At 34.2% G+C, this 9,589-nt stretch overlaps 1 protein-coding gene across 7 annotated transcripts in view; it reads right to left on the bottom strand.

The window, feature by feature from the left end:
* Positions 1-754: 754 nt before the first annotated feature.
* Positions 755-9,589, bottom strand: part of NIN (ninein) — a 107,650-nt gene continuing 98,815 nt past the window's right edge. For 5 of the 7 annotated variants that reach the window (XM_070378089.1, XM_070378092.1, XM_070378093.1 and 2 more), the window contains 2 exons: positions 6,582-6,695; positions 755-4,448 (listed from right to left, as the gene is read on the bottom strand). In XM_070378089.1, the coding sequence (XP_070234190.1) occupies positions 4,239-4,448; positions 6,582-6,695 (324 nt within the window). In that variant the 3' untranslated portion in view covers positions 755-4,238. Of the gene's footprint in view, positions 4,449-6,581; positions 6,696-6,774; positions 8,605-9,589 lie in introns of those variants that run through there. The other 2 variants (XM_070378095.1, XM_070378096.1) reach the window with 2 other exon arrangements.

Here is a 9,589-nt window from a genome sequence, read left to right as displayed (position 1 = left end):
AATTAATTGAACCAATTAAATGTTGTTTGCCAGAAGGAGAAATGGATACCTGTTACACTGCAAAATACTAGAACAGACAAACCTGCCTAGTGAGTCCTGAGTTCCTTACTGAGCTGGCTGTGTGGCCTTGAGTAAGTCATAACTTTGCTAATTTTCAGTTTTTTCACCTGTAAAATGGGGTTAATAATAGTTCCTGTAACATAAAGGCAGTGTGAGATTGGTATAAAAGCTTCATAAATAAAACATGGCTTGTGAGGTCTCATTTGGCCAATATTTCCATTCTATATTTCAGTACTCAGTATTATTAACTTAATGTGCTTTTAGGTCAATTTTTTTTTCCAGTAGTGGCAAATAACTGAAAATTATGAATCACCCGTAAATATGGCCAAGTGAAATAAAGGCATGCCTGAAGCAACCAAAATCTCAAGTAGGGCCTCACCCGAGGTTGTCAGGATTTTAGAAGTAAATTATGAAGCACCACAGGGATCTCAAACTGGCTGGTGTGATGGTCGTTGATTCTGTGACAGAAATGGAGAAGCAGTGCTCTAGATCACATACAAATTATTCTGAGACTCGGGGCGGCGGGGGGGTTTAAATGCAGGCTCTGAGTCAGTAGGTCTGGAGTGGGAGCTCCAGAGATTCTGCATTTGTAAAATGTGTTTAGTGCAATGTTTGGATGCTTTCACTCTAAAAACCGATGATAAACATACGAAACTGTTTACAAAAGTTCATGGTGTATAGAAAACAAGGGCCATATTTGCAAAATTATTTATTTACATTTTAAGCTCATGGTAAAATAATTCTAGGATAGAATGGCTAAGATGAAATATACCAAGTCAATATAAACATACACATATTTATCTTTACATGCAAAGAATTCTAGCGATGGCTATAGATGAATTCAGGTTTTCCTTTACAAAACTAATGTTCCTTTCAATCATGCTGTGATAATGTCTTCCAATAAGAACAGATTTAATGTATATCATTCAAAAAAAATCTGAGAAACAAAAAGCTGACTTGGGATAGATTTATTGTTAAACTGCTATCCATATGTCATAAAACCAAAAATGTTTTACAGGGCTGAGATGTTCAAATAGGTCCAAACATGATATAATTAATAACTTTTAAGTAAGGAATGCTTTGGCTATTAGGTTTTGACTTAGTTTTGGCATTGCTTGCATAATTTATACCATTTCAGTTAGTCACTTGGTAATCCGTTCAAAACAAGACTTGTTTAATACTATCACAAAGCACTTAGCCTTACCTTGAGTGGGAATATCTTTAAGATTCTGACAATAGCAACACATTTCTCTTTTCCTTCACTCAGAAAAAAAGAAATCACAAAAATAAAAAATTCATTTTCACACATTGAAGTTTTACTCATTCTTAAAAAACCAAAAGTTCCTCATCATAATACCTACTCTGGGTATTGGTACATTATCAAAATGCTAGACCTGTAAGAACTCCTCCTATACCTTGAAAGCCTATGACTTTGTGATCTACATATGTTTAAGGTTAAATATATAAACAATGCATTTGAAGCATCTGGGAAGAATTCACATTTACAATAGTTTTTAAAAATCTGGGTTTATTAAGTTTTAGAAAAATAAATACTGTGGTTGGTTCTACCCTCCCCATCTACTTTTCTCCCCTTACAAATTTGAGCTTAAGAGTTCAGGCTTCTAAAAAGCAGAAGAAAGCAAAATAGAACAATGTAGATTTTATTATTCACATTTCCCCTTTCTAAGGGTAACATTATTATAATGGCAAACTTGATTCTCCTTCCTTGAAATGAAGATCTTATCTTCTAAAACTAATTAAAATAACTGTTCTTAAGAAATCAAATGAATTTAACAACCAGTACTTTTAATAAACTAGGAATTAAATGACTATAAAATATATAACATGATTTTAAGGAGTTCTATTATAAAGTCTGAAAGCAAAATCTAAATATTTAATAGTTTAAATTTAATTTCTTTAAATTCTTTTAAAAGCTGTAAGCTATATTATAAATTGCCAGTTAAATTCCCACTCTAGTCTACAAAAATAATCTGCTGCACAAATATATAAATTTAAGGTAACTCTATTTCTTGTGTTGATCTTTTTTCCAGTCTTTTAAGTTCAGTAAAACAAAAAGTAAGCACCTAGATATTAAATTAACTTTCATTTGAGCAGCGTTTTGATTTTAGATAAAGGGATTCTAAATGTAGTCAAACTTTCCAGAAGTCATATTTACACGCATTGTACAGCACTTTATATACACATAAATACAGACTTATAAGAAATAAACAAATTAACCTACACTTTTCATAATGTAAAAAATAAAGATAAAAATACAACATATGTGATCATATGGTAAGCCATCTATTTGAGAAATATGCTTGGTTTTCAGTTCTGATGGCAAAAGCCTTGAATAACTTAAAGCATATCACATAAAAACACCACAGGTGTTTTTTTATTTACGATCTTAGTTTATTTACGATCTTAACCTAGGCCTATCCACAGTTTTTAAGTGTTAGTCAATGCCATACAAGTAGTTGAGTTTACTAGTAATGTGTGCACTGGAGAAAAATGATTATGGAAGGTATGACAGCAGATATCAAATGTTTTTAAATATAACTATAGGGAGGGATTAAAATTAATTCTTTTCCGGGGGAAATCAGGGATTTCTGATAATAGAGCTTTCTTTAGCAGTTTGCTTCATGTTTTGTTCCTGCCCATAAGGTAGTGTTTGATTTTGCTGTGATACCTCTTATAAAAAATTGATGGACTTGACTTTCCTCTAATACAGCAGAGTAAATTTTTGTGATCTAATTACTCTTCCACAAAAACAAATAGGTGGCTGTGATAAGCTCTGTTTGCGTCCCACACACAGTAAGTTCTTTACCAACCAATTCCTGGCTAGAAGCCGGGATTTTACCTGGGGAAAAAAGTTACTCAGAACGTTTACTGTGCTATAATGTTCTAGTCTTGAGACTGATTGGAAAATTCTATTTGGCGCTCCTTTACCTCAGATGGCATGCCAGTTCTTATTACAGTATGAAATTCTATGATCAGATTCAAGGTACAGAGGAATAGGAAGCATGGAGATTTTGACCCACATTAAACAAACAAGCAAATAACAACTCTTCCATAAGTTAAAAGGTTTTTAACTCTAAAAGCAAGGCCCTTTCCGCAGAAAATTAAATTCATTAAAAATGTAGAAATAAAAATCCCATTATGGCTCTAAATATACAACAAATAAATAGTCACGTATTTTATACATTTCAAATTTTTAAAGAGCCCTACAGTATTTCAGGAAGATGACTTAAAGTGTTGTTCCCTGAGTTTTTGATGAAACCCCAAATATAAGTTCACCAACTCCAAGACCTTAAAGAGAGAAAAATCCACATGGTTTGCTTCCTCTCTTTTAGGATTAGCTGTTTACTCCAAAGCAGTTTGTTCAGTGCTTACCCTATAGTTCAAATGCTTTAAGAATGTGGCTTTATCCATTTCTTAGAAGACAAACTCCCAAAGAAACTTCTAAGAAGGAAAAAAAAAGATTGTTTAAAGAAAGTAAAGTTTTAACATTAGTTTACAGTGCAGTTGAGTAAATGAGTTTTATATCTGTAATACATTAAGAGTGGTAATACTGTCATAGGTATTAGAAGGTAGAGTTCTATGAATTCTGCCTTTTCTGACCTCAGTGGTTATTGACTCTAGTTTCTGTTACCAAACAGAAAGTCTAACAATTAAAAAATCCAAACTACTAGAAACAGAATGACTCTTCCATATTTAAGTGTATGAGAAGACATACATTTGGTTTTAAAATAAAGATCAAAACAATCAATTAATAATATCTCAATTTTTAAAAATCTGCAATTTATATAATAACGTATACATAATAGTAATTTATACATAATAGTAATTTTCAAAAACTCATTCAAAACTGGGGTTTTAAAATTCTTGAATTGTTTTCATATCACCTTCTTGATGGTTATTAAAATATTTTTTAAAAATTCAAAGCTTGGGAATAGTTCAGTGAAATAAATATTTGTTTGCAATTTCCATTACAGTCTATTTATAAAAACTAATTACAGTGAATAGAGACTTTAATTCTGTTCCTGGAAGTTTTAGGTTAGGCTTAACTTTAAGCCACTAAAGGTTTCTAAGAAAACAACAACAACAACAGTTGAGAGAACATCTGAAATGTCCCATCCATTTCAGTAAAGTGCACAATTGTTCATCCTTTGGCTTGGCTATGACCTCAAGGGAGGTGTAGAAGTCAGTGGTGCTGGTGTCAGATTCCTGACTATATTACTGAGGCTGGCAATCTTCTCCTCTAGGAGGTAATTTTTCTTCTCTGCTGTTTTTTGTCGCTGTTCAGTCATTTCCAGAGCTTTCAACAACTGGGCATTTTCCACATACAAATCCTTCACTATTGCATCTGCTTTAGTATTCTTGCAGAGCTGGAAACAGAACCAGAAACATCTTGACTCCATTTCTGTTATTCTTTTAAAAGATCTGACATAAGGACAGTTGTTTATAAAGGCAAATGGCTTCTATCAGTTATATTCTTTTATTTTACAATACAGCTTTAATATCAGACCTGGTACCAGGTATACAGGTAAAACAAATCCACTTATTCCAGGCTGTTTCTTTGCATAATTTGTTTGTAGAAATCACTAATAAAAGAACAAATTGATATTTGAGGGCTCAAACGTGAAGGTATTTTTAAGCCTAGGTATTATTTCTTTATTCATTCTCTAAAAATATCACAATACTTTTATAATTTAAATTTCTGAGGCTGTGAACTGTTTACCTGTTATTAACAATACATGCTTGTCTCCCGTTCATAACTACATACAACCTACTGATTATTTTAAAATGTAGCTCATGTATTATAACACATGGAGAAGGCAATGGCACCCCACTCCAGTACTCTTGTCTGGAAAATCCCATGGATGGAGGAGCCTGGTGGGCTGCAGTCCATGGGGTCGCTAAGAGTCAGGCACGACTGAGCGACTTCACTTTCACTTTTCACTTTCATGCATTGGAGAGGGAAATGGCAACCCACTCCAGTGTTCTTGCCTGGAGGAACCCAGGGACGGGGGAGCCTGGTGGGCTGACGTCTATGGGGTCACACAGAGTCGGACACGACTGAAGTGACTTAGCAGCATTGTAACACAAAGATTCAGCAGTTACTTCCTTTTAAAATAAAACCTTGTCTAGAAGAGATATTCTAATCTTTATGGTTAAAATATATAGTCTTGGTTAGGGTGGGAACACTCTTCAGCAGAATAGGATAATTTGATCTTTGGTCTCCTTAGTTAATATCTTCCAATCCCCTTTCCCTTATTATACCTTTAACTCCTCATTTTACACCCAGTTTCAGGCAATGCATCCACAAGTATGAAGGTTTAAGGTAATAAAGAAAACTTAAGGCATGGCTAATTTACATAATATCATTTCAAACAGCAATGCTAAAGACTATCACACGGAAGCCCAGGACCTAGGTGACTGGCAGGTTTAACATAAAACTAACATTATTTTCTATTAAACTGTTTTAGTGTATAACCTTTCCTCTTTCCCTTCTATTAAAAAACACTTCAGTGACTCTTATCCACTACACAACAAAATCCAAACTCTTGTGGTTTAGCACTAAGACCCTCTACTGTCTACTCTTCCCTCTCTAGTTTCTTTTGCTTCTCCCAGAATAGGATGTCCTGTTAATGCCAAAGTGTTTGTAGATGTCCACACCCCATGTTACCCATTTTCTTTGTTTTTGAACTGCTACTGGAAGTACTGCCAACTGGTTAGTACCATGTAGGTGAACTACACTCCATATGGGCAGGGATTTTGCTAGTATTTCTAGTACTTGGAACAGAACCTGGCATGTAGTGACTATGTGTTGAATAAATGATTAAGGGACTGAATCAATAAATGTAAGAACAGGACTTTCTCTTTCTCTCCATTCTGTGTACTAAGATTTAGGACACAGGAAAGTTCCTGTCCACCATTCTTCTCAGATTCTACATGTCTAAAAATCCAGGCTGGGCAGTTTCTACCCTCCTACCCCCTGCCACAGTTTGTCTCAATCTCAGATTTCAGAGAGGTTATAACATTCCCTAGAAAGTAGTCTTTCTTTTATGTCTCTTCAGTGGATGCACAAATAATTTATAAGCACTCGGGCCACACCTGCTGCCAGCAGGAAAGAAGGATCAGCCTACTTGGTGGTCCTGAATTTGAGAGTCCAGATTTTTATTCAAAACAGAGCCTTTTGGGGTCTGGCTATAGCCACATGTTAGATTTTGAGGTTGTCGTAGTTGTTGCAAACAAAAAAGCTAAAGTTACATTTATTATCCCCCATTTTTTACAAACATAAAATTTCTGTTTATTTGGGGAAAAAAAATCTATAAAAATTCAATTTGGCTTGAACCTCATTAGAAATGCTTTAGAAATTCTTCTAATTTAGGAGTTTATAATAGAGTTTGCCTTTATTAGACAATAAAAGTTAGCAAGTTAGTAACAATAAAGGAATTTAAAACTGGAGTTAAAGCAGAAGGTGAGATGGGTGGGCAGATATGACCTGGGAAGCTCACTTGTTCTTTGAGCTGATTCACTTTCTCCTGAAGAAGCCTTTTCACCAGTTTCAATTTCTGTTCAACTTCCAACATTCGTTCCTCCATGACAGTTACCAGGTATTCCTGGTTTCCCTGAAGGAAAAGAAAAAAAATTGTATTGTTATTTGAAAATCATGCCATGAGAAAGCACTAGTATTTAATTTTCCCCATAAGATGCCTAGAGAAAGGACAGCAAATGTTTGCTTTTGAATAGCAAGGGTGGATTTCTGATGAAATGGGAGTTCTGAACACTGCATGGGTTGCACAGGTTAGAAAGGTAACCCTATCAGAGAAAGAAATCAAAGATAAAAAAAAGACTCTTACCTGTGCTACCATCTTCCCCCGAGATAAAGCAAAATTCTTAAAACCAATACTTTAAGATCTATGTGTACTTATTATAGTAAAATAGGTATCCAAAGTAAATTAAAATATGGTTATCAACCTTTCATCTGTGATTTGGGTCTTTGCAATACTGTGGGACTTTCAACAACAAAATGAATAAAAACTGAGTTTATTCAGGATCACCTAACATTTCCAGTCAGCTTGCAGTATGTGTGTCTGTTTTTATCTTTGAAATGGCTGGTTACTGTGAGGGTGTTAGTGTTTCTAGTAGCCTCTTCCCACTAGTTCTTCTAATTATTGGTTTCCTAATTTGACTTGTCAATGTGGAGCAAATACCTGAATTGGAGGATGGACTTATCATTAGAACATATTTAAAACTGAAAATTTTCTCCCCATAAAGAGCTCCTAGATGAAACAATAGGGCAGAAAAAGGACGCTGGCTTCTCCTCCTCTCCTTATACAACAGTGATGGATTAAGGTGTGTGTGGGTTTTGGAGTGCAAAGGGACCTAGAACAAGATTTAGAGTGCAACTGACTACCCCTTCTCCCGGTCTACCAAAATGTTCACATAAAGAATTTCAGATTCTTTAAAAGCTTTAAATTAAAAGGTTCTTCAAATGTTTAAGCAAGACTCAGGTGTTAGTAGCTGATGGCATAACCTGTCCTTAAAAATATACCCCAAAGTGTCCTTTAAAAAGCACAAAGAATGACCAAATGTGAGGTGAAAGCCAACAGTTTGTGTATTAAACAATAGCATTTATTCAAACATAAAAGAAACAACTAAGCCATGCAACTAATTTAAAGATAAAAACTGTAGTAGGGAAAAGACTAACGCAGAATTTTTAAGAAACCAGGTCCTAAGAGCATCTAAAAATCCTATATTTTAAAAGGTACAATGGCTTTTTAAAATTGAAACATAAATGGAAAATGCCAGATTTCGACTTGCCTTAAAAAAAAGAAAAAGCAAAACAAAGCAAAAAACCTGGATAATTAATTCAAAGAACATGGGGCATGGCAAAAGAGTGGGGAAAGAGGAAAAACAAAAGCAGTCATATATTTAAAATTTATTTTATTCCATCAAAAATTTCCTTTTTCCTGTCAAAAAAGTATTATACATCTTATATAAAACAGTATAAATAATCCAGATTTTCTTCAAATTCCATATATAAAAGCAGTACCTTTTGTTAAAAATATTTACAATGTATGGGATGAGAAAATATATAGAATACATCAAGAATCTCAAAGCTACACTCTTTAGATAGTATAAATAATTAAGTGTAACAAGCTGAGATTTGTGAATTTGATTCACGAAATTCACATCCTTTCAAGAATCTCAAATTCATACTCTTTAAATGGTATAATTAAGTGTAACAAGCTGAAATTTGTGAGTTTGATTCACATAAATAAGAAACATAATACTGCAAAGGCTTAATAATAAAACTTAAAAGAGCACTTGATTCCAAAACATTTCTCAACTTAAAAGAGCACTTGATTCCAAAACATTTCTCAGCTTATGTCTATATTTGCGTGGTGTGTGTGGGTGTGTGCATTTGAGTATCTGCCATGGTAAGAAATGCCATCAATAACAGCCCAGTTTTCACAGGTGCCCAATCCTTCTGTAGGAATCTGCATGCACTGCTCGCTGCTCCGGTAGCAAGGCCTAGAGAAAGAAGGCAAGTGGTACACTTCACCCTGATGTCAAGATTATGCTTTTGGGGGGAATCTAAATTCACACGTTTATAATGCAAACAATTTTTAAAAGCACACATCAATACTACATATGCAAGCGAAGCAACACAAGGCAGAAGAAATCATATCACTCCACACACAGAGACAACATGCAGATTCTAACAACATTCTGTATTCTTAAAATCGGTGTCAGCTCAGTTACCAGAAACAAAGAGAGCCTGCTGTCACCTTCTCATGAGAGCAATAAGCAGTCCACTCTGCCATCTGGCTGGAGAAATTCTCTCTCTTTTTAAGTACAAAAGTCTTAACAGTTTTTGTCTATCTAATCCTCAAGTAATTGAAGTAAAGGGATACTTTTTACTTTTAAACACTGGTAGGTGGGTTGGGAGGAGCATGTGTTTAAAGTAGTATATATGAGAGTAATGAGTAGGATCTTTGATCATTTGATTTAAAATGTCTATTAAAAACTGAGGTCAAGTTTTATGATTCACTTCTATAATGAAGCATCTGTCCAATACCTACCATCACAATTTTACTTCTGGAATTAACTTTTAGTACTTGGAAACTGAATGTAGGAAGCTTCGAAAAACATGGATTTTAAGCCCTTGTTAGAAAGAATAGATGATAACTACATCATGCAAAAGCATAGATATATACTAGTAGGCAAAGAAAACAAAATTGCTCCAATGTATAATTAATGGTGCTAATATGACTTTGCAAAGCCACTGTGACCAGATTACAGGAAAAGAGTTAGGAAATTCCTTGTCAAATGTCACCTGAAAGGCAAGGTACATTTTGAAAACAGAAGAGTTATTCAAACTAGAAGGAACTAATCTAGAATTCTGCAAATTAAGGAGTGTTTTTAATTTTATTCCTAATTCTAAGGAAGAATTAAGAGACTTCTGAAAGAAGAGGATTGTGAATGAAGCACTAAAAAGAAAATTTAACTATTTGAA

This window comes from Bos mutus, chromosome 10 (assembly GCF_027580195.1).
Source record: "Bos mutus isolate GX-2022 chromosome 10, NWIPB_WYAK_1.1, whole genome shotgun sequence".
Classification (NCBI taxonomy): domain Eukaryota; kingdom Metazoa; phylum Chordata; class Mammalia; order Artiodactyla; family Bovidae; genus Bos; species Bos mutus.
Note: the sequence above shows the minus strand (reverse complement) of the source record. Positions and strands in the feature narration are given on the sequence as shown.